Source organism: Pelophylax lessonae, assembly GCF_965119305.1.
Source record: "Pelophylax lessonae genome assembly, chromosome: 4".
Classification (NCBI taxonomy): domain Eukaryota; kingdom Metazoa; phylum Chordata; class Amphibia; order Anura; family Ranidae; genus Pelophylax; species Pelophylax lessonae.
In genome coordinates this window covers 621,534,304-621,559,633 of record NC_138771.1, presented here as the reverse complement: position 1 = coordinate 621,559,633, position 25,330 = coordinate 621,534,304, and the positions used below count along the sequence as shown (strand labels likewise).

The window sequence follows — 25,330 nt, the reverse complement described above, 5'->3', positions numbered from 1 at the left end:
AAAAAAAGAGCGACAATTTTGAAAAAATAACATTATTTTTCAAATTTTTTTATATGAAATTCTCAAAAAAAAATGTAAAAATCCAAATTTTTTAACATTTTAGGCCAATTTGTTTTCTGCTACATATTTTTGGTAAAAAAAAAACCGCAATAAGCGTATTTTGATTGGTTTGCGCAAAAGTTATTGCGTTTACTAACTACGGGAAAGATTTATGTCATTTTTATTGTTTTTTTTTTTTTTTAACTAGTAATGGCGGTGATCTGCGATTTTTTTCTGCGGGACTGCGACATTGCGGCGGACAGATCGGACCCCTAACTGACATTTTTGACACTTTTGGGGGTACCAGTGACATTACTACAGTAATCAGTGCTAAAAATATACTGTAATATATAATATACAATAATATAATAATATATATAATATAATAATATATAATAATAATAATAATATAATAATAATATAATAATGACACTGGCAGGGAAGGGGTTAACTTTATTAGGGATCAAGGGGTTAAGTGTGTCCCTAGGGGCGTGATTCTAACTGTGGGGGACGTGGCTTTTCATGTAACCACAGAGACATACGATCCTACATAGCAGGATCAAATAGTCTCTGCAGTTACACCAGGGAGAATGACAGGCGGCTTTGTTTACATCAGCCGCCTGCCTTTCTCCCTCTCCAGCAGGAGATTGCGAGTGACCGGCGGATATCGGAGCCGCTGGGCACACGTGAGGGGATGGCAGGGAATGAGCGGGGGCGGGAGCGTGCCTCCGGCGGCGCGCGCTCGCCCCCTAGAGGCTCGTGGGCGAGCGACCTACCGATACGTCGCTTTGCCCAGGAGGGGCTGACCGCCGCAGTACATAGTCGTGCGGCGGTCGGCAAGTGGTTAAGGCCTGTACAGACAATAAGAAAATGGACTGAAAAAATTTTGTCCGATGAAAGATCTGTCGATTTTTGGATTGTTAGTATAGTGCTTTTGACAGCCGATTATGAATTTTCGTGCGACAAAAAGCTGAATGTTCAGTCTATACATTTTTTATTGTACGTGAAGACAACGTCCGATTTTCCTTTAATTAGTACAGTTTTCAAATTGTAAGAGCAAGACTAGGCATGCTAAGAAAGGAAAGAACACATATAAAACAATTCAACTCATGACATCACTTCTGAAGTTGAATTCTGTCGTACGAGAATTTTCGTATGAAAGTAACCTCTTCACTTTCCATATGAGACTAGCATGCAACAAAAAATGGATGAAAATTCGTCCGATAATCTGATCGAGGCATATGTGTGAACATAGGTGTGCGCAGCCTATTGCATTAGGGTGTGCACCCCAAAGCTCAAACACACACGTCTTTCTCTGCAGCCTCAGCTGCACTGGACAGTGAATGAATGGGAAGTGCTCTGTGCTGAGCGGCTTCCGGTTCATTCACTAACTGAAGCATAGTAAACCTAGTTGTGTTCACAATGTTCATTTGGATAAGGAAGCCACCAGTAAATTACATATTTACTAGCCCCTTTCCTCACTCTCTATCCTGCAGCATAGTGATTAGGGTGGGCCCAGGCACACCTGGCACACCCCCCTGCGCACGCCTATGCGTGTGAACAGACCGCCGATAAGGTCACAATGTTGAGTTTTTAACTTTCACGGTCGTTGTGCAAATGTTTATCAATATTTTTTTTTTCTTTCAATTGGTTATATTACAAATTACATACAAGGCTGCGATAAAATATAAATAAATAGATTTATTAAATATTCAAACAGTATAAAAATGTCATAATCAGCAATATAAATCTCATTAACAAATATAATCTTTTTTTATAATAGTTCACGACCTGCTCACACACTCCATACAGCGCTCCCATACTGCATTTCACGCATTCACACTACCCGTGGCTCCCCATTCCCCCCTTTAGTAGTCCTTCAAGCTTTTCTAGAATCAAAGCTTCTCAGCCGTAGCGACTTTTCACTATTGCTGGTCAAAAGGTGATGGAGGTGAGGTGCTGAATATTATCACTAGATGGCGCTAGACTCATGGCTCCATGACTTGTCCTATGAACAGCAGTGTGCCTAGGAGAAAGAAGAAGAGACGTTGTATCACTATGTTGTAAAGTACAATGCATATTTTACATCCACTCTATTACCAAAATCATTTTATAATTAACCACTTTACAACCGGAGGATTTTGCTGTCTTACGTCCAGACCACTTTTTGTGCTTCGGCACTGTGCGACTTTAACTGACAATTGTGCGGTCATGCAATGTGGTACCCAAACAAAATTTACGTCCTTTTTTTCCCACAAACAGAGCTTTCTTTTGGTGGTATTTGATCACCTCTGCGCTTTTTATTTTTTGCGATATTAATAAAAAAAGAGCGAAAATTTAGCAAAAAAATGAAATTTTCAACTTTGTCTTTTAAAAAATATCCAATATACTCAATTTATGTCATATTTTTTGGCCAAAATATATTTAGCTACATGTCTTTGACAAAAAAAAATTCAATGAGCGTATTTTTATTGGTTTGCGCAAAAGTTATAGCGTCTACAAACTATGGTGTAAATACTGAAATTTTACGCAGCTTTAATTTCTGACTGCCTATCTCAATTCATGAAGTGCTAAAATGGCAGGGCAGTACAAGACCCCCCCAAATTACCACTTTTTGGAAAGTAGACATCCTAAGGAATGTTCTGAGACGCATGTTGAGCTCATTGAATATTTAATTTTTTTGTCACAGGTGTTTGAAAAATGAATAAAAAAAAAAAAAATTTTTTTTTTTAACACAAAGTTGTCACTAAAAGATAAATTTCTCACACATGCCATGGGTATATGTGTAATTACACCCCAAAATATATTCTGCTGCTTCTCCTGAGTACAGGGATACCACATATGTGAGACTTTTTGGGAGCCTAGCTGTGTACGGGACCCCGAAAATCAATCTCCATCTTTAGGTTTTCTAATGGCGTAAATTGCTGATTTTACTCCTCACTACCCATCACAGTTTCGGAGGCCCTGAAATTTCAAGATAGCACAAAACCCCCCAAATGACCCCATTTTGCAAAGTAGACACCCCAAGCTATTTGCTGAGAGGCATGGTGAGTCCATGGAATATTTTATATTTTGCCACAAGTTTTGGGAAAATTACAATTTTTTTTTTTTTTTTTTTTTAACACAAAGTTGTCACTAAAAGATAAATTTCTCACACATGACATGGGTATATGTGGAATGACACCCCAAAATACATTCTGCCGCTTCTCCTCAGTATGGGGATACCCCATGTGTGAGACTTTTTGGGAGCCTAGCTGTGTACGGGACCCCGAAAATGAATCTCCATCTTTAGGTTTTCTAATGGCGTAAATTGTTGATTTCACTCCTGACTACCCATCACAGTTTCGGAGGCCCTGAAATTTCAACATAGCACAAAACCCCCCCAAATGACCCCATTTTGCAAAGTAGACACCCCAAGCTATTTGCTGAGAGGCATGGTGAGTCCATGGAATATTTTATATTTTGCCACAAGTTCCGGGAAATATATTATTATTATTTTTTTTTTTGTTTTTTTACACAAAGTTGTCACTAAATGATATATTGCTCACACATGCCATGGGTATATGTGAAATGACACCCCAAAATACATTCTGCTGCTTCTCCTGAGTACAGGGATACCACATGTGTGAGACTTTTTTGCAGTCTAGCCGAGTACAGGTCCTCGAAAGCCAACCCCCACTTTCAGGCTTTCCAAGGGCGTAAATTGTTGATTTCACTCCTGACTACCTATCACAGTTTCGGAGGCCATGAAATGCCAAGACAGCACAACCCCCCTCCAAATGACCCCTTTTCGGAAAGTAGACACCCTAAGCTATTTGCAGAGAGGCATGTTGGGTGTTTTGCAGATCTCACTTTTTGTCACAAAGTTTTGGAAATTGAAAAAAGAGGAAAAAAAATGCATTTTCCTGTTTTTTCTTCATTTTCCAAAAAAAATGAGAGATGCAAAATACTCACCATGCCTCTCAGCAAATAGATTAGAGTGTCTACTTTGCAAAATGAGGTCATTTTGGGGGGTTTTGTGCCATCTTGGCGTTTCATGGCCTTCAAAAGTGTGATAGGTAGTAAGGAGTGAGATCAACAATTTACGCCCTTAGAAAGCCTGAAGGTGGGGAGTGGTTTTCCGGGTCCTGTACGCGGCTAGACTGCAAAAAAGTCTCACACATGGGGTATCCTTGTACTCAGGAGAAGCAGCAGAATGTATTTTGGGGTGTCATTTCACATATACCCATGGCATGTGTGAGCATTATATCATTTACTGACAACTTTGTGTAAAAAAAAAAAAAAATAATAATTTTCCTGAAACTTGTGGCAAAATATAAAATATTCCATGGACTCATCATGCCTCTCATCTAATAGCTTGGAGTGTCTACTTTGCAAAATGGGGTCATTTGGGGGGGTTTTGTGCCATTTTGGCATTTCATGGCCTTCAAAAGTGTGATAGGTAGTAAGGAGTGAGATCAACAATTTACGCCCTTAGAAAGCCTGAAGGTGGGGAGTGGTTTTCCGGGTCCTGTACGCGGCTAGACTGCAAAAAAGTCTCACACATGGGGTATCCTTGTACTCAGGAGAAGCAGCAGAATGTATTTTGGGGTGTCATTTCACATATACCCATGGCTTGTGTGAGCATTATATCATTTACTGACAACTTTGTGTAAAAAAAAAAAAAAAAAAAAAAAAATAATAATTTTCCTGAAACTTGTGGCAAAATATAACATATTCCATGGACTCATCATGCCTCTCATCTAATAGCTTGGAGTGTCTACTTTGCAAAATGGGGTCATTTGGGGGGGTTTTGTGCCATTTTGGCATTTCATGGCCTTCAAAAGTGTGATAGGTAGTAAGGAGTGAGATCAACAATTTACGCCCTTAGAAAGCCAGAAGGTGCGGATTGGTTTTCCGGGTCCTGTATGCGGCTAGACTGACAAAAAGTCTCACACATGGGGTATCCCTGTACTCCGGAGAAGCAGCAGAATGTATTTTGGGGTGTCATTTCACATATACCCATGGCATGCGTGAGCAATATATTATTTAGTGACAACTTTGTGTAAAAAAACAAAAAAAAAAAAACAAATTGTCATTTTCCTGATACTTAGGGCAAAATATAAAATACTCCATGGACTCAATATGCCTCTCAGCAAATAGCTTTGGGTGTCTACTTTCCAAAAAGGGGTAATTTGGGGGGTGTTTGAACAGTCCTGGCATTTTATGCTCAATTTTAGCAACACATCACCCACTCTTCTAACCACTTGAAAACCAAGCCTTTTCTGTGAGTTTTTGTTTACATGAAAAAATATTTTTTTTTCACAAGAAAATTACTTTGAACCCCCAAACATTATATATTTTTTTAAAGCAGAGGCCCTACAGAACAAAATGGTGGATGTTGCAATTTTTTTTGTTACACGGTATTTGCGCACACATTTTCCAAACGCAATTTTTGCGTAAAAAAACACTTTTTTTATTTTTAATGCAGAAATACACTATATAATTCCAAATTGTTTGGTAAAATTTAAAAGATGATCTTATGCCGAGTTCATAGACACCTAACATGACATGCTTTAAAAATTGCGCACGCCCGTGCCGCGGCAACAAACTACGTACGGTTTTAAAAGCCTTTAAAAGTCTTTACAGGTTACCACTTTGGACTTACAGAGGAGGTCTACCACAACAATTACTGCCCTCGACCTGGCGTTCACGGCGATACCTCACATGCATGCTGAAATTGCGGTTTACATATGACACTAGACCAACGCTTGTGCGCGCATTTGCGCGCAAGCACGGGGGGACAGGGGGGCTTGATTTTTTTTTTTGTTTTTTTTTTTTTTTAATTTGCTTTCTTATGTTATTTTGACACCTTTTCTTTCATTTTTTTTTCTTTAATCATTTTTATTGTTATCACTGTGAATTTAAATTTCCTCTATGATAGCAATCTGTAGTGACAGGTACTCTTTTTAAAAAAAATTGGGGTCTTTTATACTCTAGATCTTTCCTCTGACCTTAACGCATCTGACCATACCAAAATTGGTGTGATAAAATACTTTCCCAATTTCCCAATGGCGCTGTTTATTTCTGGCGAAACAGAAGTTATGAAATGCTCGTAGCCTCCGGCATCTTAGGCCATAGAGATGATTGGAGCCATTCTCATCTCCAATCAGCTCTATGGTTAGATAATTGAACCACCGGCTGCACTCTCGGGTTAACCGGTGGGACAGGAGAGCCCGAGAAAAACCGTGGAAGGCAGCGGAAGGCGGCAGGAGGGGGGGGGGAGTCCCCTCCCACTGCATGTAAAAGCAGTCTAGCGGCCAATTATCCGCTAGGATTGCTTTTACATGTAAGCCGACCGCTTGCTGTAAAAAACGATACCAAGATGATGCCTAAATCTGCAGGCATCATCCTGGTATAACCACTCAAAGTCCAGCAACGTACCAGTACATTGCTGGTCTTTGTTTGGCATATAGGTTTTTTTTTTTTCATGCAGCCTGTGGGCTGAACGAAAAAAAAGAGAACCTATCAGAAATCAGCACAGGAATAATGCGTAGTATTACTCATCATTAACCGCCCAAACAACCACCCACTGAATTTAATGATGGGTATACACGGCGCTATCCACGTATACCAAAATAGGATTTTAACTGCAGTGCTGAAATCAGAAAATCACCACAGCTGCTATCAGCAAAGGTATCCATGTATGCTGAGCGCAAACACTGTTTGTGTCAGAATATATGAAATCAATGCGTGGTAGCCGACGAGTACCTGCAAGAGAAACAGGTCACAAAAGAATGAAAAACAAACAAAGTACATTAAAAGTACATAGGAAGTGTAGAAGAACATAAAAAATGACTGAGACGACAACTATTTTTGGCTTTTATGTATTTTTTTTTTTTTCTTCAAACGTCGAGTTCCAGGTTCCAGGTTCGGGTCTCTCAAAATGACGATAGCCATCGAACATCTTTTGAGACCCTGTGTAAATGTGCCCTAAACTGTGCCGTGCTGTACCCTATGCTAATAATCCACTAGTGTGTGGTAGCGACGGAAACAGTCACCGTGGCAAAGACCAGGTCGGTCAGGACAGTCGGGACAATAATTCCGGGTGTCACGCCTAAATCCGCGCTTGCTGCAGACACGGCATCTTTTTTGGGGGTATCGTTTGGTATCGGTACTCGGGAGGTATTGCGGAAAATGCCTCTCATGCAGCCGCCTCACTGCATCTGGTTGGGGAAGTTGGGCAGGAGCACCAGCTGAATACAGAAGGGCTCTGATTATCTCTTCTTGGAATTGAAAGAAGGATAATGTTCCAGCAGAAGCTTTGTATAAGACAAAAGCGTTGTAAACAGCCAATTGAAATAGGTATACAGACACTTTTTTGTACCAGCGTCTGGCCTTACGGGCAATTAAGTACGGTCCCATCATCTGGTCGTTGAAGTCCACCCCTCCCATTTTACGGTTATAGTCGTGGACACAGAGGGGTTTCTCAACAACAACACCGGTGACCGTAGTAATTTGGACTGCCGTGTCTGGGTGAATGGAGGACAGCACGTAAACGTTTCGTTTGTCCCTCCACTTCACTGCAAGCAATTCCTCGCACCTCAAGCAGGCTCTCTCCCCCGAGCTCAGTGGGGCATTCACTAGCCGTTGGGGGAAGCCCCGGCGATTAGATCGCACGGTGCCACAAGCGCCAATTTGCAATTGATAGAGGTGTCTAAAAAGTGGCACGCTTGAATAGAAATTGTCCACGTACAAGTGGTACCCCTTTCCGAATAAGGGTGACACCAAGTCCCAAACTATCTTGCCGCTGCTCCCTATGTAGCCTGGGCAGTCGGGGGGCTCCACAGTGCTATCTTTTCCCTCATAGACACGGAAATTAACTGTATAGCCTGTGGCCCTGTCACAAAGCTTATACAACTTGACCCCGTATCTGGCACGCTTGCTGGGGAGGTACTGTTTGATAGCAAGGCGACCAGTAAACTTAATCAGGGACTCGTCAACGCAGACATCTTGTTGGGGGGTAAACAAGGCTGCGAACCGCTGATTGAAGTGGTCTATGAGGGGCCGAATTTTGTGGAGCCGATCATATTCAGGGTCTCCCCGAGGACGACAGAGTTCATTGTCGTTGAAATGCATGAACCGAAATATTTGTTGGTATCGAGCCCTGGACATAGCAGCAGAGAACACGTACATTTGATGAATTGGGTCAGTGGACCAATATAACCGCAATTCATTCTTTCTTGTAATGCCCGTGTTGAAGGAAAGGCCCAGAAAGGTTTTAAACTCCTGAATCGTAATAGGATTCCAGGCGAATGGTCTGGCAAGGGGTGAATTTGGGTTGGCGGCGATGAATTGTTGAGCGTACAAATTTGATTGGTCCACAATAGATCTGAAAAGATCTTCAGTGAAAAACAGCTCAAAAAAGTTTATGGGATTAAAACCAGCTGTTTCCACTTGTATTCCGGGTTGGGCGGTGAATGGGGGAAGTACTGGCGCTGTGGAATCTGTGGGCTGCCAATTAGGATATGCCAGCGCTTCAGGGAGGACACTATGGGCTCTACGGGCCTGTCTTCGGATACGCGGTGGCTGCGGGCCACTACTCGTGCTAGCCACCGCACCAGCTTCAACTGCACTCAGGTGACTCGCCACGTCACCAGGTGATACTGCAGTGCTGGTTGAAGGTCCAGGGTGTACTAGGCCGCTCGTGCTTGCCAGTTCACGAGAAGTGTGAGCGGCACTAGTACTGGCACTCTGCTGCATACCAGAAACCTCCAGTTCTTGCAAGTCAACAACTCCAGAATGGGGTCGGGTACGCCTGACCCTAGCAGGGACCCCTCTGTCGGAGCTATCTGTCAGGGAGCCGCTGCCGTCATCTGGTTCGTATATTGACCCTGATTCTGACAGTGAGGCTTCCCCATCGCTCTCACTTGACATGGCCATTATACTGTATATAGCATCATCACTGAACGAACGTTTTGTCATTTTGGTAGCTAAATTTACTCGTACAGTGATGCGACTACTAGGTAATAAAAGCACCTGGTTGTCGAGGACTATTTGGTCGCTACAAAGAAAAACTGCTAGTGCTAACAGAGATCAGGCCTGACTCTGCTAACGCAGCGGTTTTGTGTGATTTGTGTTTTTTGGAAGTGTCAGTAATCTATTGATTACTACACTTGCCTGGGTAAGGTGGGCTGGGCAGGGGGGCTAAACACAGGTGCTAGCAGGAATCAGTGCTGATTGTGCAAACACTGCGTTTGGGGAACACTAAATTATGAGGACGCTAGTATAGTTCTGATCAGATCAGATATTGATCTGTTCAAACACTATACTAGTAACGGTGGTGTGTGTGTGTTAGTGTACTTGACTCTAACTGACGCTAAGTAACGGTGGTGTAGTGGGACCCTGACGCTAACTAGCTAGCCTAAGTTGTGTCACCCGTGACGCTAATACAGTGATCGGTAATCACTGTATATAGTGAACACTGTGACAGGGAAGTGAAGGGGTTAAACTGGGGGAGATCAAGGGGTTAAACCTTTATAGAGGATAGATGGCGGGTGGCCTAAACCTATTCGGGCCTAGCGCAAGCGCAAATTAGGGTCACCAGTGACACTAAATACAGTGATCAGTAGTTATCTGATATACTGTATATATTAGTGCACTGATTTATATGGAGTGAAGGGGTTAACTGGGGAAGATCAAGCGGTTAAAAGTTTATTAGGGAATAGGTGGCGGGTGCCCTAACCCTATATGGGCTTAGCGCAAGCGCAAATTAGGGTCACTAGTGACACTAAATACAGTGATCAGTATTTACCTATATACTGTATTTAGTGCACAGAGTAATAGGTAGTGAAGGGGTTAACTGGGGCTGATCAAGGGGTAAAAACTTTATTAGGGGATAGGTGGCGGGTACCCTAACCCTATTTGGGCCTAACGCAGGCGCAAACTACGCTCACAAGTGACACTTATACAGTGATCAGTAAAATATCTGTATACCACTGTATATAGTGTTCACTGTGAGGGGTTTTGGGGGTGATCAGGGGGTGATCAGAGGTGATGAAGGGGTTAAATGTACCTATGTGAGGTGTGTCAGTGTAGTGTTGGTGGAACTCACGTTTTTGGTGTGTCTCTGTCTCTCTCCTGGAACCGAAAGGACTCCAGGAAGGACAGTGACATCACTTCCCCTGTCTGTGTTTACATTACACAGACAGGGGACAGATTGCCATTGGTGGGGACCGATCTACAGACACTGACCAAAAATCATTGGTCAGTATCTGATGACTGATCGGTTCCCTACCGAATGACATCGGGATCGGGACCCGCGGCGCGCGGGAGCGCGCTCTGGAGCCGTGATCGCGCATCACGTTAATACTACGTGGCTGAGCGGTATCGTGCCGCTCTGCCGCAGTAGTATTACCGTGAGCGGTATTAAAGTGGTTAATATGTTAAAAATAAATGAATACATCTTTTCTCTTATGGTGAGTTATGAATGCCAGTTCCAGGTCTGCGCCATTGCTATGGCCATTGCCAGAGGGTCCTACGCTCCTTGGTGGACTTATTTTATTTTGCATTACGGACAATGACTGGGAAAACCCCAAAGCTAACTTGGAACACTTGAAGCTCTCACCACCGAAGTTGCCAAGAAATTTGAAAACCCCGAATCAACCCCACCTATATCTAAAATGTCCACTTAGGAGACCTGGCCCTTTAAAGCTAAACTCTGGGGCAGATCTAAAACACAGGAATGAATGCAGCTCTATATTCATTTATAAATTATAAAATGGATAAATATTTTTTATTTTAAGGCAAGCATTTGGCTTAGGATTGGCCTCTTGTAATCCCCTGTACAGCAGAGCTCAGACTGGGGAAGGGAGAAGAAACACAAGGAGGCATTTATCTGTTTTAACAAGAAGAATGTTAAAGGAGTATAAAAATTCAAAGTCAGCAGCTACACACACTGTACACATACTGTAGCTGCTGTCTTTTAATATTAGCACACTTACCTGTCCTGGAATCGGCACCCCAGCCGATGTTTTTATCGGCTGTCGGGGGCTGCCTCTGCCGTTGCCAGTAAGGGTTCCCTACTGCGCATGTGTGAAGCATGGTGCACATTCTGAATGGTGCGGGGGCAGGCAAAGGAGGAGGGGGGACAGGCTTTTGACGTACTTCACCGTAGCTGAGTCCGCCAGAAGTGGGGACGTGTCAAAAACAGGTACCCGCTCCCTCCCGAAAGGTGCCAAATGTGGCACCGGAGGGGAGGAGCAATCAGATAAGCAGAAGTTCCACTTTTGGGTGGAACTCCGCTTTAATAGGAGGAGAGAGCAGAAAGATCATCTGATCAGTCTGCTGCTTCTCCTTTCACTGCCCAGCCATAGACTAAGGGAGGGACGAAACCTGTAAGTGTTACTTACAGTAACTGCGGCAGATAAAAATCAAGACTTCTGCCTGCCAGATGGGGCTGTGCTGTGCAGCAGAGCTGTGTAAATCTCAGAACTGGCTGGACAGAAACACAAATTCTTTAGCAGCTCTGGCATATGTACTTTATGCATGTATTTAGCTGTTCGCTTGGAGTTCAGCTTTTAATGAAAAGACTGCTGTACAGTAGTTGTTGCGCATACAGCTTACATTGATATGGGAGCATGCCTCACCTGTTGGGTTGTGTCGGATGAGGAACAAGAAAGGATGGTCCATGATCACTTCAAGAGGAGCCATACGAGCCAGCAGAACCACAGCTGTGGAAACATTGACATATTGTTAACCATATCTGCACAGCTCTACGAAGGCAAATACATTGATGAGTTTTGTTTTATCTGATAGTTTGTGAAGGCCTTCATGCAGCTTTATACTCCTCTAATCCCAATGCTTTTCACTCTACACTAAGGATCTATATTACTTAGTTACATTGATCTGTTGACTTTGCAACTATTGTCTAGTATCATCATAAATTTACAGTCAGCATTCAAGCCCTGATGAAGGGTGTCCAGAGATCACGAAACGTGTCGGCTTTTTGACCTCTTGTTGTGAAAAATAGTATTTTACTGGACTCGTTCAATTTTTTTGGTGCTCTCATTCTTTAATTGTACTCTGGAATACTCCAGATTACTGTCCTGATTGTTTGAGAATCAGAACAATGATTCTTAAACACTGGGCAATGGCTCACTGCCGGGTTGCTGCTTCTCTCCTCCTGGGCCTCCAGCTAACTGCAGATCCCTAAGACCGCATTCACATTGATCCGACTTGGACCGCGACTTGTCAGCCTGAAAAGTTGCGGTCCGTCACGCTCCCATTGTGTAGTACAGGAGCCATTCTAATAGGAGCGACACAAGTCGCTCCGACTTAGAAAAAGGGTCCTGTACTACTTCGGGGCGACCTGGAGGCGACTTGCATAGACATTCATTTTATGAAGTCCGTGCAAGTCGCGCCGAAGTCGCGCTGCACGTGACTTCACAGGTCGTCCCCTAAGTCGGAGCGACCTAGTGTGAACCGAGCCTTAACCTCCCACAGTGGCTTCCAACTCTCATAGTGCCACTGAACCTCTCATAGGGGCCTACAGTGCCCCTCAATCATTAACAGAGCCCCCTGGCCCCTAAGAGTCCCCACATTGTCTACCACTTTCCCATAGTGCCCCCCAGCCCTCCTCCCACAGAGCCTCCAGCCCCTTTTAAAGCCCCAAACAGCGTCCCCCTGTGTCCCCAGGTTCCTAAGTTTCCCCACATTGCCTGACAACTTCCCAAAGTGCCCCAGGCCCCTCCCTCCCACAAAGCCTCCAGCCCCTTATAGTGCCCCCAACAATGTCCCACAGTGTTCCCCAGCCCCCACAGTACCTTTGAGTCTCCAATAAAATCCTCAGCATCCTGGAGAGACCCCTCCATAGACCCCATGCCCCACAGTTGCCCCCAGCTCCCTCCAGAAATGTCATCACCTACAGAACCACCAAGTCTTCAGAGTCCCCTAACCCCCTTCAGACCCTCCATATACGAATAGTGACGACCAGCCCCATCCAGGGCCTTCCAGAGTTTCAATATATATTTTGTATTCCTATATATATATATATATATATATTTTTTTTTTTTTTTTTGGGAAGTATTTACTGGACACTGCCCTCAATACGGGTTAAGAAACACTTCTGTAGGACACCCTAGTTGAGAGCTGCTTCTAAAAGTTGGACACTTTGACAGCTACTTATCCTGGGGTGTCCTAGGCAGAACTAAAATTGGGCGCCCCCTTTCCCCTTCCTATGTAAATTTGCCCACCCCTTCCTGTTTAATGGATGTGACTCCCTCCAAAATTGAATGACTGCAAGTCCCAGTAAGAACCCCTAAGATCTCATGAAAGGGGGTGGGAGAGAGAGGGGGTGGGCGAGAGGGGGGTGGGAGAGAGAGAGAGGGGGGGGGGTGGGTGAAGGAGGGTGAGAGAGGGGGGATGAGAGAGAGGAGATGGGTAAGGGAGGGTGAGGGGTGGATGAGAGAGAAGGAGAGCGAGAAAGGGGGTGGGGGTGGGAAAAAGAGAGGGAAAGAGGTGGTGAGCGAGAAGGTGGTGGGCAAGAAAGGAGGTGGTGGATGAGAGAGGGGGGGGCAGGACCTGGGAGTCACAGCCCTGACGTCACTGGTTGCTAGAAGCCACTGGCGGCTCTAGCAACCAGTCTCAGGTGGAGCCGGGGGCAGCTATTTTGCTGCCCCCCTGAAAAGTGCTGCCCTAGGCCTGGGCCTTGTTGGCCTAGGCCAAAATACAGCTGGTAAATTTCAGTATGCTTTAGGTATTTAAAGTATTTTACATTAATCTCCAGCTATTTCCCTCTTTGGGCATACAGAGGCAGCACTGGGAACAGTATGACTGCATTCTCATATCCTAAAACTCAGACCCATTTTAAAAATACTGGCGAGATGAAGATGGCCACACAAAGCTCAATCTGAATGTACAATTTCCCTAAAATCTTCCTACAATGAGAGCCTGCCTAAACATTCCATTCACTTTAAATTCAGATAAGCCCTCATACTAGCTGGTAACTCTAATGAAGGCCATGGCCTCATCTGATACAGTAAAGACTTGACCTCTTACCTGTAGCAGCTGCAGCTCTCGTTCCACTTTCCGTCACTTCAACTTTGATTTTCTGGAATGCTTCTGATACATACAATGGCCTTTCATCTGTAGCGGAAAAAAAAAAAATGAGATTGTTCTATTAGAAAATGAAGCAAATTCCTAACCTAACCCCGCTAAGAAGCCAGCTCTACTCTGCTCTTTCCCATTAATTTATTTTGCCGGTTACTTACTTGACAAGCGGCTAAAGTCAGCTTTTTCCTCGGAGAAAATGTCTTCAATGCCGAGGCGCTCAAGAGGAGTCTTCAGATTGACCTCACTGACCAGAGAAAACCTGAGGACAAGAGAGATTATTAATACTATGTTCAGAAGGAGCGGGAGAGAAATACAAGACTACCATCGCGGAGCTACTTAAATGCTAATTGCAGGCTGCCTCTGGCTTTAGCACTTATGGGCCCAGATCAAGCATACAGAATAAAATGTTAGAAGGAATTTAAAAACTTCTGATCTACTTATTACCAGGTAATTAGCATTTATGAAAAGGAAACATCTGCAGTGACCCCTCGGTAGACTCTCAGTATAGGTTTACTTTCAAAATCTCATTTCGAATAGCAGAGTTTAATTGATCCCTATATACAGCCTACTAACAATCTTGTTTCATTTTTTAAAAAGGGAGAGAGGTGTTCATATGGAGCTTAGTTGGTCCCCTAGTCCAGACACCCATTGGGGTTAAGTTACTAAAACTGGAGAGTTTCTTGTCAAAGTTTAACCACTTAAGCCCCGGAAGATTTTACCCCCTTCCTGACCAGGGGGTATTTTGCGATTCGGCACTGCGTGGTTTTAACGGACAATTGCGCAGTCGTGCGACACTGTACCCAAACGAATTTGATGTCCTTTTTTTCCCACAAACAGAGCTTTCTTTTGGTGGTATTTGATCACCTGTGCGATTTTTTGATCATGCGCTATAATCAAAAAAAAGAGCGACAATTTTGCAAAAATAACAATATTTTTCACATTTTTTTATATGAAATTCCCCCAAAAAAATGTAAAAATCAATTTTTTTTTAAATTTTTGGCCAATTTGTTTTCTGATACCTATGTTTGGTAAAAAAAAAAAATCACAATAAGCGTATTTTGATTGGTTTGCGCAAAAGTTATTGCGTTTACTAACTAAGGGAAAGATTTTTGTAATTTTTGTTGTTTTTTTTTTTAACGAGTAATGGCGGCGATCTGCGATTTTTTTTTTTGCGGGACTGCGACATTGCGCCGGACAGATCGGACCCTTGACTGACATTTTTGACACTTTTGGGGGTACCAGTGACATTACTACAGTAATCAGTGCTATACATATGCACTGTTACTGTAAAAATGACACTGGCAGGGAAGGGGTTAACTTTATTGGACAGGGAGGGGTTAAGTGTGTCCCTAGGGGCGTGTTTCTAACTGTGCAGGGATGTGGCTGTGTGTGTAACAGCACAGATCAATGGTCCTACATAGCAGGACCGTTAGATCAGTGCTTTTACACAGGGGAGAGTGATAGGCGGCTTTGTTTACATTAGCCGCCTGCCTTTCTCCCTTCACAGCGGACGATCGCGAGTGACCGGCGGACATCGGGTCCGCCGGTCACACGCACGGAGGTGTCCGTGAACGAGCCGAGGCGGGAGCGCGTCTCCGGCGGTGCGCGCCCGCCCGCTATTGGCTCCCAGGCTAGTGACGTACCCATACGTCACTTTGCCTGGCCGGGGCTGACCGCCACAGTATATGTACTTGCGGAGGTCGGCAACCGGTTAATTGAACAAGCTGAAGTTAGAAGCTGATTGGCTACCATGCACAGCTGCACCAGGTTTTTAAGTAAAACAAACTCATGGTGTATTGGACATCAGTGAATGGTGGGTTACATCTGTGCCCATCTCCTACTATGACAGCCATGACATGTTGGGAGAGTCCCAAGCTGTCCCAAGGAAAGCTTAGCATGGTGACACAAGTAGAGTGGCTACACAATTTCTGCATGTCATAGCCATTTTGAGATTTGGGAAAGCCCCTTGTTGTGACCCTTCTGGAACCCTTCTAAAATGTAGACTGTGTTTGAGCTCTGCTGCGCCAAATATCAGTTTTAAGTAAATATTTCTTTGGATCAGATGGTGAAAAGACATGGTATAATTCTTACTTAGGCAAAACCAGGAGACGGGTTGATTTCTGCATATTGGCTTTCCATTGGTTGATGAGTTCCGGAGTCAGGATGTTCGTGATGGCGGACAGTGGTACATGTTTCTCATAAGTCGCGGCTATCAACATGCTGAGCTCTCCCCCTTGATACGGCAGCTCGATGACATCATAATACTCTCCATCTGGAGTTTCAAATTCACCTAAGGGTCAAGAGAATTTATTATACTGTTAAACTGGTCCCTGCCTGGTAATATCTACGGCAATGCATTTTAATGGAAAAATCCTGTTGGCCAATACTTACTACAGTTGTACTTGGCGGTATTGGCCATCATTTGGGTTTGGACCTCAGATCCATCGGAACGATAGAATGGTCTACTGTGGGTGGCCTTTTCTGGGAATGGGAGGACCCATTTTCCATTGAAACTGACAGCGCTGAGTAAGACCAGTCGGGTCAGTGGTGAGATGGAATCGCTTCCCAATAGGTCCTTGATCATTCCTACAACATGAGCAGACAATGGTCAGTGCGAAGAAATAAACTAGGCAAATATCAAGGTTATCATTGAATCCTCTGGTACTTTCAAAGGTATTGAAATGCCCCATGTGTAACTTTCAGTGAAGATTTAAGGAGATCACACCCAAGGACCTGTTTGCAATTGCCTTGAAAAGATGCTGCTGAAATCTGGTTGGCTTTGCCCCTCTTGTTCTCCAACATTTGGGCAGTGTGAACTAATCTAATTCTATATGTGTCACCCTATGCCAACATTTTAATTACTGTTCTTTGAGAGTCACCTAGTATGCACATTTGTGTCAGGTCAGTGACACCCCATTAGTGAAGGATATGGATGACACCCTGAAGCTTGCACCTTTAAAATAAGTCAAAAACGTGACTCCCTACTTTGACCATGCAGCTTATGCTTACCCTCTGTCCTTTGCAGCTCTGTTCAGACTATGTGAGTGAAAGAAAAGTCCTAGGTAAGCTATGAGTTGCTGGAGTCGTAGCCCTCACGGGGCTAAGAACTCCCTATGTGAAAGCACTGTTTGGCCCAGTGTCACATGGTGCATGCTCCTCCATACATGGCTGTACCAGGCAGGGCCACTGATAGGGGGGGACCACCAGCCCTCTTGTAGGGGGCCCAGCACACAGGGGGGCCCACACAGAGAGGGGGATTAGTGATGGACAACAAATACAGAAATCTTCCTCCAGCACCTGAATCTGATCTCTGTCCCTCTCCCTGCTATCAGCTTTTATCTGTTGAGAAAGAGACAGTTGTCACTCACTAATCCCCCTCCCAGCACTTATCTCTGCTCAGGAGTTTATTTGCAAATTGTAACTTTGTTTCTCTCTCTCTGTCTCTCTGATCGCTGAGCTCCAACTGCCCAGCCTGTATATTTTTCTCATCTCATCTTCTTTTTTATTTAACATAGTTTTTTTTATTTAGATTTAGCAGGAATTATGTGAGTTATGTTATATTTGTATCTGCTAATAGTGATTTTGTTGTAATTTTAGCTAAATATATCTTTAATATTTTCTTGGGGGGACCCTGCCAGGTAGTCTGTACGGGGCCCCGCGATTTCTAACAGCAGCGCTGATACCAGGTATTTACTTCGGCTTCCTGCACTAAAATGAGTGGGGGGGAACGAAAGGAAGGGTAAGTTAATGTTGGGGGGGGGGGCAGGTGATTAAAGCAAACCGGATACTTTCTCCTGAACGGGTAAAACACAGATTTGCTTTAAGGCTGCAGACAGCAATCACAAATGGGTCCATGGTTTAACACTGATTTATCATTTCCTTGGATGTACAAAACATCATAGTCATCTTGACAATAAAGTATAACTAAAGAAACAACATTGGACCCCCTGTCAGGTTTTTATTGCTGTCTGTATTCCCATTAGTGAGATTCCCCCTCTCTATTTGTCCTGTTTACCATTATCATTGAAAGTATAAAAGTAAAAGAAAAAAAAATGAGGTTGTCCCCAGAAAAGTAATGGTGGAGAAATGTTCCAATGGGCGACACTAGTTATGGTGACCTGGGGGTTCCCGAGGGATTTCCTTATTTTTAGGGATTTCCTCTCGATTCCTGCTTTAGCTTTGGGACAGGAAGTGAAGGGAAATCCCCCCTATGGAACACGGATGGTAAAAAATAAACCTTACAGGGGCTATAGCCCTTCTTTATTCTATTCAAAATAAAGAAAAGGACAACAAAATTTTGCCTATAGTTCTGCTTTAGTGTCCATTCACACTGGTATGACTTGTCAGGCGACATGGTCAGCCTGACAAGCCATGCACCGTCGCTCCCATAGTGTAGACTAGTACAGGACCGGTTCTAATAGGAGCGACACAAGTCGCTCCGACTTAGAAAAACGGTCCTGTACTACTTCGGGGTGACCTGGAGGCGACTTGCATAGACATTCATTTTATGAAGTCCATGCAAGTCATGCCGAAGTTGCGCTGCACGCGACTTCACAGGTCGCCCCCTAAGTCGGAGCGACCTAATGTGAACCGGCACTTAAGGTGTTGTTTAAAAGCAACTTTGTATTTTCTGGCACAACCCTCTAAATAAGTCCACAGGTGCTCATTTTTTTGAATGTCCTAAATATACAGAACCCTAGACTCAGCTTTCAACTGCCTTCTCACCATTCGTTTGGTTCTCCACCCATTGGTTCAAGATGTCGGTAGCTTGCAATGGGTCTGTAAAGTTGATCTGGGTCACCTGGCGCTGGAAGATAGCCTGGAATTTTTTCAGGAATCCTGGAGTCAGGTCAAGGTCTCGTTGAACGAACAGTCCATCAGCTAAGTTCACCCTCGCGGAGTGTTCTCCCAACACATTGGAGCCGCTGATCTGATGGCGGATTTTGCGAAGAGCGGTAGCCACTGTCCTTTCTAAGGGAGGCAAGAATACGAGAGTAAGTGGAAGTTATATTGTGTCGGTTAAAGTCAATACTGAAATGAATGTCAGACTTTATCATGATTTATATCCTGTGTTTCAATAAACTTGACATATTACATGATATCAATCTCTGCTAACAATTTAATGCTCATAAAACATATTTTGGGCCAAGTTTAGGCTAAATTCTAATTGGCCATTGTAAATGTATCTGTATTGAGGAAGGAAACAGAACAGCCAAGCATGGGAAAAACATACAAACTCAATGCAGATACGAGTATGTGCTGTACATATACCAACACCAGCAATTTTAATGTTTTAGTATTACTTTTTATCATACAGGGCTCAGTTTCTATCTCAGCATACATCCCTGCTCTGTGGTTATGAGTCAATAAATGTTTTTAGTAAGAAACCCATTCACTTACAGGAATAACATGCAACACTTGAGTAGTGAGCAGTGGTGGATTAATTTCTTGCCTGAAGGTGTCCAGCATCAACACTACTTCACAGAGCCAGTGGCCTGGAACCAGTGGCACTTCTCTGTTTTTTCAGGTAAGTAACCATTGATACCAATGATAGGCAATAGTCTGTAAGGGAAACAATCTTCCCACTGAATTCCATGTAAGGGGCATTCTTCCCACTGACCACCAATGTAAGGGGAATTCTTCCCACTGACCACCAATGTAAGGAGCATTCTTCCCACTGATCACCAATGTAATGGTCATTCTTCCCACTGACCACCAATGTAATGGTCATTCTTCCCACTGATCACCAATGTAAGGGGCATTCTTCCCACTGACCACCAATGTAAGGGGCATTCTTCCCACTGACCAGAAATATAAGGGGCATTCTTCCCACTGACCGCCAATTTAAGGGTCATTCTTCCCACTGATCACCAACGTAAGGGTCATTCTTCCCACTGATCACCAATGTAAGGAGCATTCTTCCCACTGATCACCAAGGTAAGGGGCATTCTTTCCACTGACCACCAATGTAAGGGTCATTATTTATTTATTTATTTATTTATTTATTTATTTCAGGTACTTATATATAGCGCTGTCAATTTATGCTTCCCACAGACCACCGATGTGAGGACCATTCTTTCCACTGACCACCAATGTAAGGGTCTTTCTTGCCACTGACCACCAATGTAAGGGGCATTCTTTCCATTGACCACCAATGTAAGGAGCATTCTTCCCATTGACCACCAATGTAAGGAGCATTCTTCCCATTGACCACCAATGTAAGAAGCATTCTTCCCACTGACCACCAATATAAGGGGCATTTTTCCCACTGACAATGTAAGGGGCATTCTTCCCACTGGCCCCCAATGAAAAGAACATTCCTCTTAATGGCCACCAAACCATGAGGGAACTACACTGACCACCAGTGTAACATGGCATTATTTCCACAGACCATGTGGTGTAGCTATATTATAATAATCTATTTAAGATATATCTTTTTTAGCAGGGGTACCCTGAGGTCTGAAAATGATTTCAAGGTTTCATCTATGATAAAAAAACATTGAGAAAGGCTGATATAGACAGCGAGATTTACCAAAAAATGGCCAATTGGCTTACCAGAGTATCCATGATTAAGAGCTGTCCGAAATTGTTCCAGTGTCTCCCCATCTGCCCCGAACTGAAGGATGTTCAATGCAGAGGAAGCACCATAAGGTGAGAACCCCAAATTCTTATCTTTGTGTTCCCGCAAAACCTCCTTGAACAAACGAAGGCCAAAACCAGCATCCCTCTGGGCCACGTTTTTCAGGATGTTTGGGCGCTGAGCTGCCACCGTCCACAACAGGACAGTAAGTGCCAATAGCCTGTAAAAATACAAAAGCAAACATTGACATGCTTTATTTTTGCTGACCCCACCATCAGTTTATATTTAACTTTCCTTTGCTCCCCCATCGCTCTTCTTATAATGTACTCTCATAATAATAATAATAATAATAATAATAAATACTATTATATTATTATTATTATTATTAATAGTAATAGTAGTAGTACCAATGGTAATATGACCATTATCATTGAAAGTATAGAAAACCCCACATTTTGGGTTGTCCCTAGAAAGTTAATAGAGGTGGAATCTTCCAAAGGGGAAAATAGTTCTGGTGACCTGGTGGTCCCCAAGGGATTCCCTTACTTTGCAGGGATTTCCTCTCACAGGAAGTTAAGGGAAATCTCTGTAATGAGAAACAGAAGGTAATATCTATCTATCTATCTATCTATCTATCTATCTATCTATCTATCTATCTATCTATCTATCTATCTATCTATCTATCTATCTATCTATCTATCTATCTATCTATACATATACCATATATACTATATATATATATATATATATATATATATATATATATCATACATACCATATATATATATATATATATATATATATATATATATATATATACACACACATGCGTATTATATATATATATATATATATATATATATATATATATATATATATATATATATATATATATATATATATATATATGTATATATATATCCCTCCCTTGCACTATCCAAAATGAAAAAAAAAGTTTTGCTAATAATCCTGCTTTAAAATTTTAGAATTAAATAATAATAAAATAATAATAATAGTAATAATAATACATTTAAAATATTAATATTGATATTTATTAATGAATCAATATTGATATTATATAATATATTGATATTATATAATATACTAAAAATTTATATGAATAATAATAATTATTATGTAACAATAATTATTATTTATTATAACTGATATAATAAAATTATGAACATTTTTTATAATGACATAATTGTTTTAAAATATTAATATGGATTATGTATAACTATATAATAATAATAATAAAAATAATTCAACAATTTCATGATAAAATAAAATAACAAAGCTATAGACCTGTGCATGGTTTACAAAGGATCGCTCCCAGCAGGTACAGTTTGTTCCTCCCACAACTTTATTCTATCTTATGAAAGAACATTTTGTGAAGAGAGTGGGAGAGATTGATGAGGAGGGAATTGATGAAGAATCCTGCGGGGTTATTCCAGGTAACATTCATAGAGAAGGAAGTTTGTAGTGAGAGAATATGGAGGATGCCAATGCTGATCTCTCCTTCTACAAATGTTTGTTGCCGGACTGCCATGCTGGTCCAATGGCATCAGAACTTTCTGGGTCTGACCGGGAACATGTATGAAGCCCAGGAACTTAGACGTCACTTTGACCTGCTAATGCTTGTTCCAGGTCCAAGAGATAAGCAGGAGCAGCTCACATATTTTACTCACTACATTGCTTTAAATGAATCAGCATAAGGGACAATACTTGCATCCCATGAGAAGTGTCCCTTGTGCTGATGGCTGCTCTCTTAGTTGAAATAAGAAGTCATTTGCTACCACCCCCCCACCCATAGGCTTTCAGTGCTACGCTGGTTAATACAACCTCCGGACCTGTCGTAGGCACTTGTTAAGAGAGTCAAGATATGCCTTCCCTTTCCGCCCCCCTCCATTATTCATAAAAACTGTACTATAGATTCTATCAATGAAAAGCGCTTCCACCCATCTTCCATTCTTAGAAATGTTACTATAGCTTCCATCAATGAAAAGCACTTTATGAAAGGAGGAGGCGGACCTTTCATTCATCCGCCCCTCTTCCATTCATAGAAGTTTTACTATAGCTTCCAAGAATGAAAAGTGTTCTATGAATAGAGGAGGTGGACCTTTCATTCATCCACCGCTCTTCCATTCTTAGAAATGTTACTATAGCTTCCATCAATGAAAAGCACTTTATGTATGGTGGAGGCGGACCTTTCCATTCATCCGCCCCTCTTCCGTCCATAGAAGTTTTACTATAGCTTCCATCAATGAAAAGTACTTTATGAATGGAGGAGGTGAATGTTTCATTCATCTGCCCCTCTTCCATCCATAGAAGTTTTACTATAGCTTCCAAGAATGAAAAGTGCTCTATGAATAGAGGAGGCAGACCTTTCATTCATCCGCCCCTCTTCCATTCTTAGAAATGTTACTATACCTTCCATCAATAAAAAGTACTTCATGAATGGAGGAGGTGAACCTTTCATTCATCCGCCACTCTTCCATTCTTAGAAATGTTACTATAGCTTCCATCAATGAAAAGCACTTTATGAATGGAGGAGGCGGACCTTTCATTCATCCGCCCCTCTTCCATTCATAGAAGTTAGATCTTTTTAAATGTCTGCTCAGAAGAAGAGGCCTCCTGAAGAGCTTATCTGCAATATCCTCTGTATTGAATAATATTGTAACTGTATTGTCTGCCCTCAGGTTGTAAAGCACTGCGCAAACTGTTGGCGCTATACAAATCCTGTATAATAATAATAATAGCCAGTCTTGAGGGAGTTAGGCATGCTCAAAAGTATTACATTAAAAGTATCGAAATTTAAAGTGTTCTAAATGTTTTTGGAGACAGCAAAAAATAAAAAATAAAATTAGACAGAGGTTCTAACCTTTCCACACCATCCAAGTTAAAAAAAAAATTATAATAATAAAAAAAATAAATAATAATAATTAAAAAAAAATGAAATTGCTTGTTCAGAGGTGTCCTTCTAGTCTCGGTAGATGTAAAGGACATTGTACAGTGATTGTACAATCAGATTTTATAGTGAATAATAATAATAATAATAATTAATAATAAAAAAAATGAAATGGTTTGTTCAGAGGTGTCCTTCTAGTCCCGGTAGATATAAAGGGCATTGTACAGTAATTGTACAATCAGATTGTATAGTGAATAATAATAATAATAATAGCCAGTCTTGAGGGAGTTAGGCATGCTCAAAAGTATTACATTAAAAGTATCGAAATTTAAAGTGTTCTAAATGTTTTTGGAGACAGCAAAAAAAAAAAAAAAAATTGGACAGAGGTTCTAACCTTTCCACACCATCCAAGTTAAAAAAAAAATTATAATAATAAAAAAAAAATAATAATAATTAAAAAAAAATTAAATGGCTTGTTCAGAGGTGTTCTAGTCTCGGTAGATATAAAGGACATTGTACAGTGATTGTACAATCAGATTTTATAGTGAATAATAATAATAATTAATAATTAAAAAAAAAAAAATGAAATGGCTTGTTCTGAGGTGTCCTAGTCTCGGTAGATATAAAGGACATTGTACTGTGATTGTACAATCAGATTGTATAGTGAATAATAATAATAATAAAAAATAATAATAATTAAAAATAAAATGAAATGTTTTTTTCAGAAGTGTCCTTCTAGTCTCGGTAAATATAAAGGACATTGTACAGTGATTGTACAATCAGATTTTATAGTGTGTGGCCACCATTAGTTTTAAAGAATAGATGCCAATTTGAAAAAGTCGTAATAATAAATAAAAATGAGTATTAAATAAAATTCCAAAAAAAAAAAGAAGACGAAGAAGAAAGTTCCTCTTCAGCATACTAACCGCATGTTTATGATCATCTTGTAGAGACTTGTAATTTCCAGAGATCCCGTGTGATGTGAGCGGAGTTGTACTTTGCACCTTCTCCAGCTGTTGGTTGCTGTGCAGTGTGGATTGTCCCAGCCAAGTATTTATACATAATATCCCCACTCCCTCCTCCCTATGGGGTGTGACCCAATAATAGGAGGCAGCCTCCTGCACTGTCTGCAGCCAGATGTGAATAATCACTGCACCATGTGTGAATGTACACTTCTCCATATTTAGCTGTCTGTCAACCAAAGTGACCTCATTGGGAGAAGTTTGCGGTGCAGTTATTATTATTATTTCCCTGGCTGGACTAGAATAGAGCAGTGTGTGCGCCCAGAGGAAAAAGCTCAGCAAAGCGTAAAGAGAATTTTATCAATGGACCTTCTTTTAAAGTGTGACTCCACCTAGGTGACAGATTTCATACTGGAAAACAAGGGAGTAAAATCATACATTTTTTTTTGTTACTAACATTTTCCTGGTGATTTTGAATTTCTATTTTTAAGCCATTAATATTTTTTTTGTTCATTTCGTTTGTATGAAAAAGTACAATAAAAAAGTGACACATGTAACTCCATCTACAGTAAGTGACACATTTCATACTGTAACACAAAAAAAGTGCAATCAGAAACTCTTGAAACTACTTTTTTTTCCCAGTGATTTTTTTTATTATTACGAATTTTCTAACCATTAGCATTTTTTTTGCATTAATTCTGTTTTTATTAAAAAGTACAATAAAAAGGTGACACATGTGACTCCACCTAT

General features: G+C 41.7%; 1 protein-coding gene across 1 annotated transcript; it reads right to left on the bottom strand.

The window, feature by feature from the left end:
* Nucleotides 1-1,720: 1,720 nt before the first annotated feature.
* Nucleotides 1,721-24,669, bottom strand: SERPINE1 (serpin family E member 1). Its single transcript, XM_082253407.1, has 9 exons — nucleotides 24,545-24,669; nucleotides 20,686-20,930; nucleotides 18,856-19,101; nucleotides 16,522-16,716; nucleotides 16,222-16,420; nucleotides 14,289-14,389; nucleotides 14,077-14,163; nucleotides 11,667-11,750; nucleotides 1,721-2,065 (listed from the first exon to the last, which is right to left on the bottom strand). The coding sequence occupies exons 1-9, from the start codon at nucleotides 24,559-24,561 to the stop codon at nucleotides 2,028-2,030; spliced, it is 1,212 nt and encodes a 403-aa protein (XP_082109533.1). The 5' UTR covers nucleotides 24,562-24,669; the 3' UTR covers nucleotides 1,721-2,027.
* Nucleotides 24,670-25,330: the final 661 nt, after the last annotated feature.

What these genes read in the sequence shown, in the direction of transcription:
- SERPINE1 (XM_082253407.1), bottom strand. An exon ending in GAGAGCTGCAGCTGCTACAG is followed by an intron (nt 11,751 to 14,076) that starts GTAAGAGGTCAA and finishes ATGTTTCCACAG; the next exon opens with CTGTGGTTCTGCTGGCTCGT. An exon ending in CATCCGACACAACCCAACAG is followed by an intron (nt 2,066 to 11,666) that starts GTGAGGCATGCT and finishes TCTTTCTCCTAG; the next exon opens with GCACACTGCTGTTCATAGGA.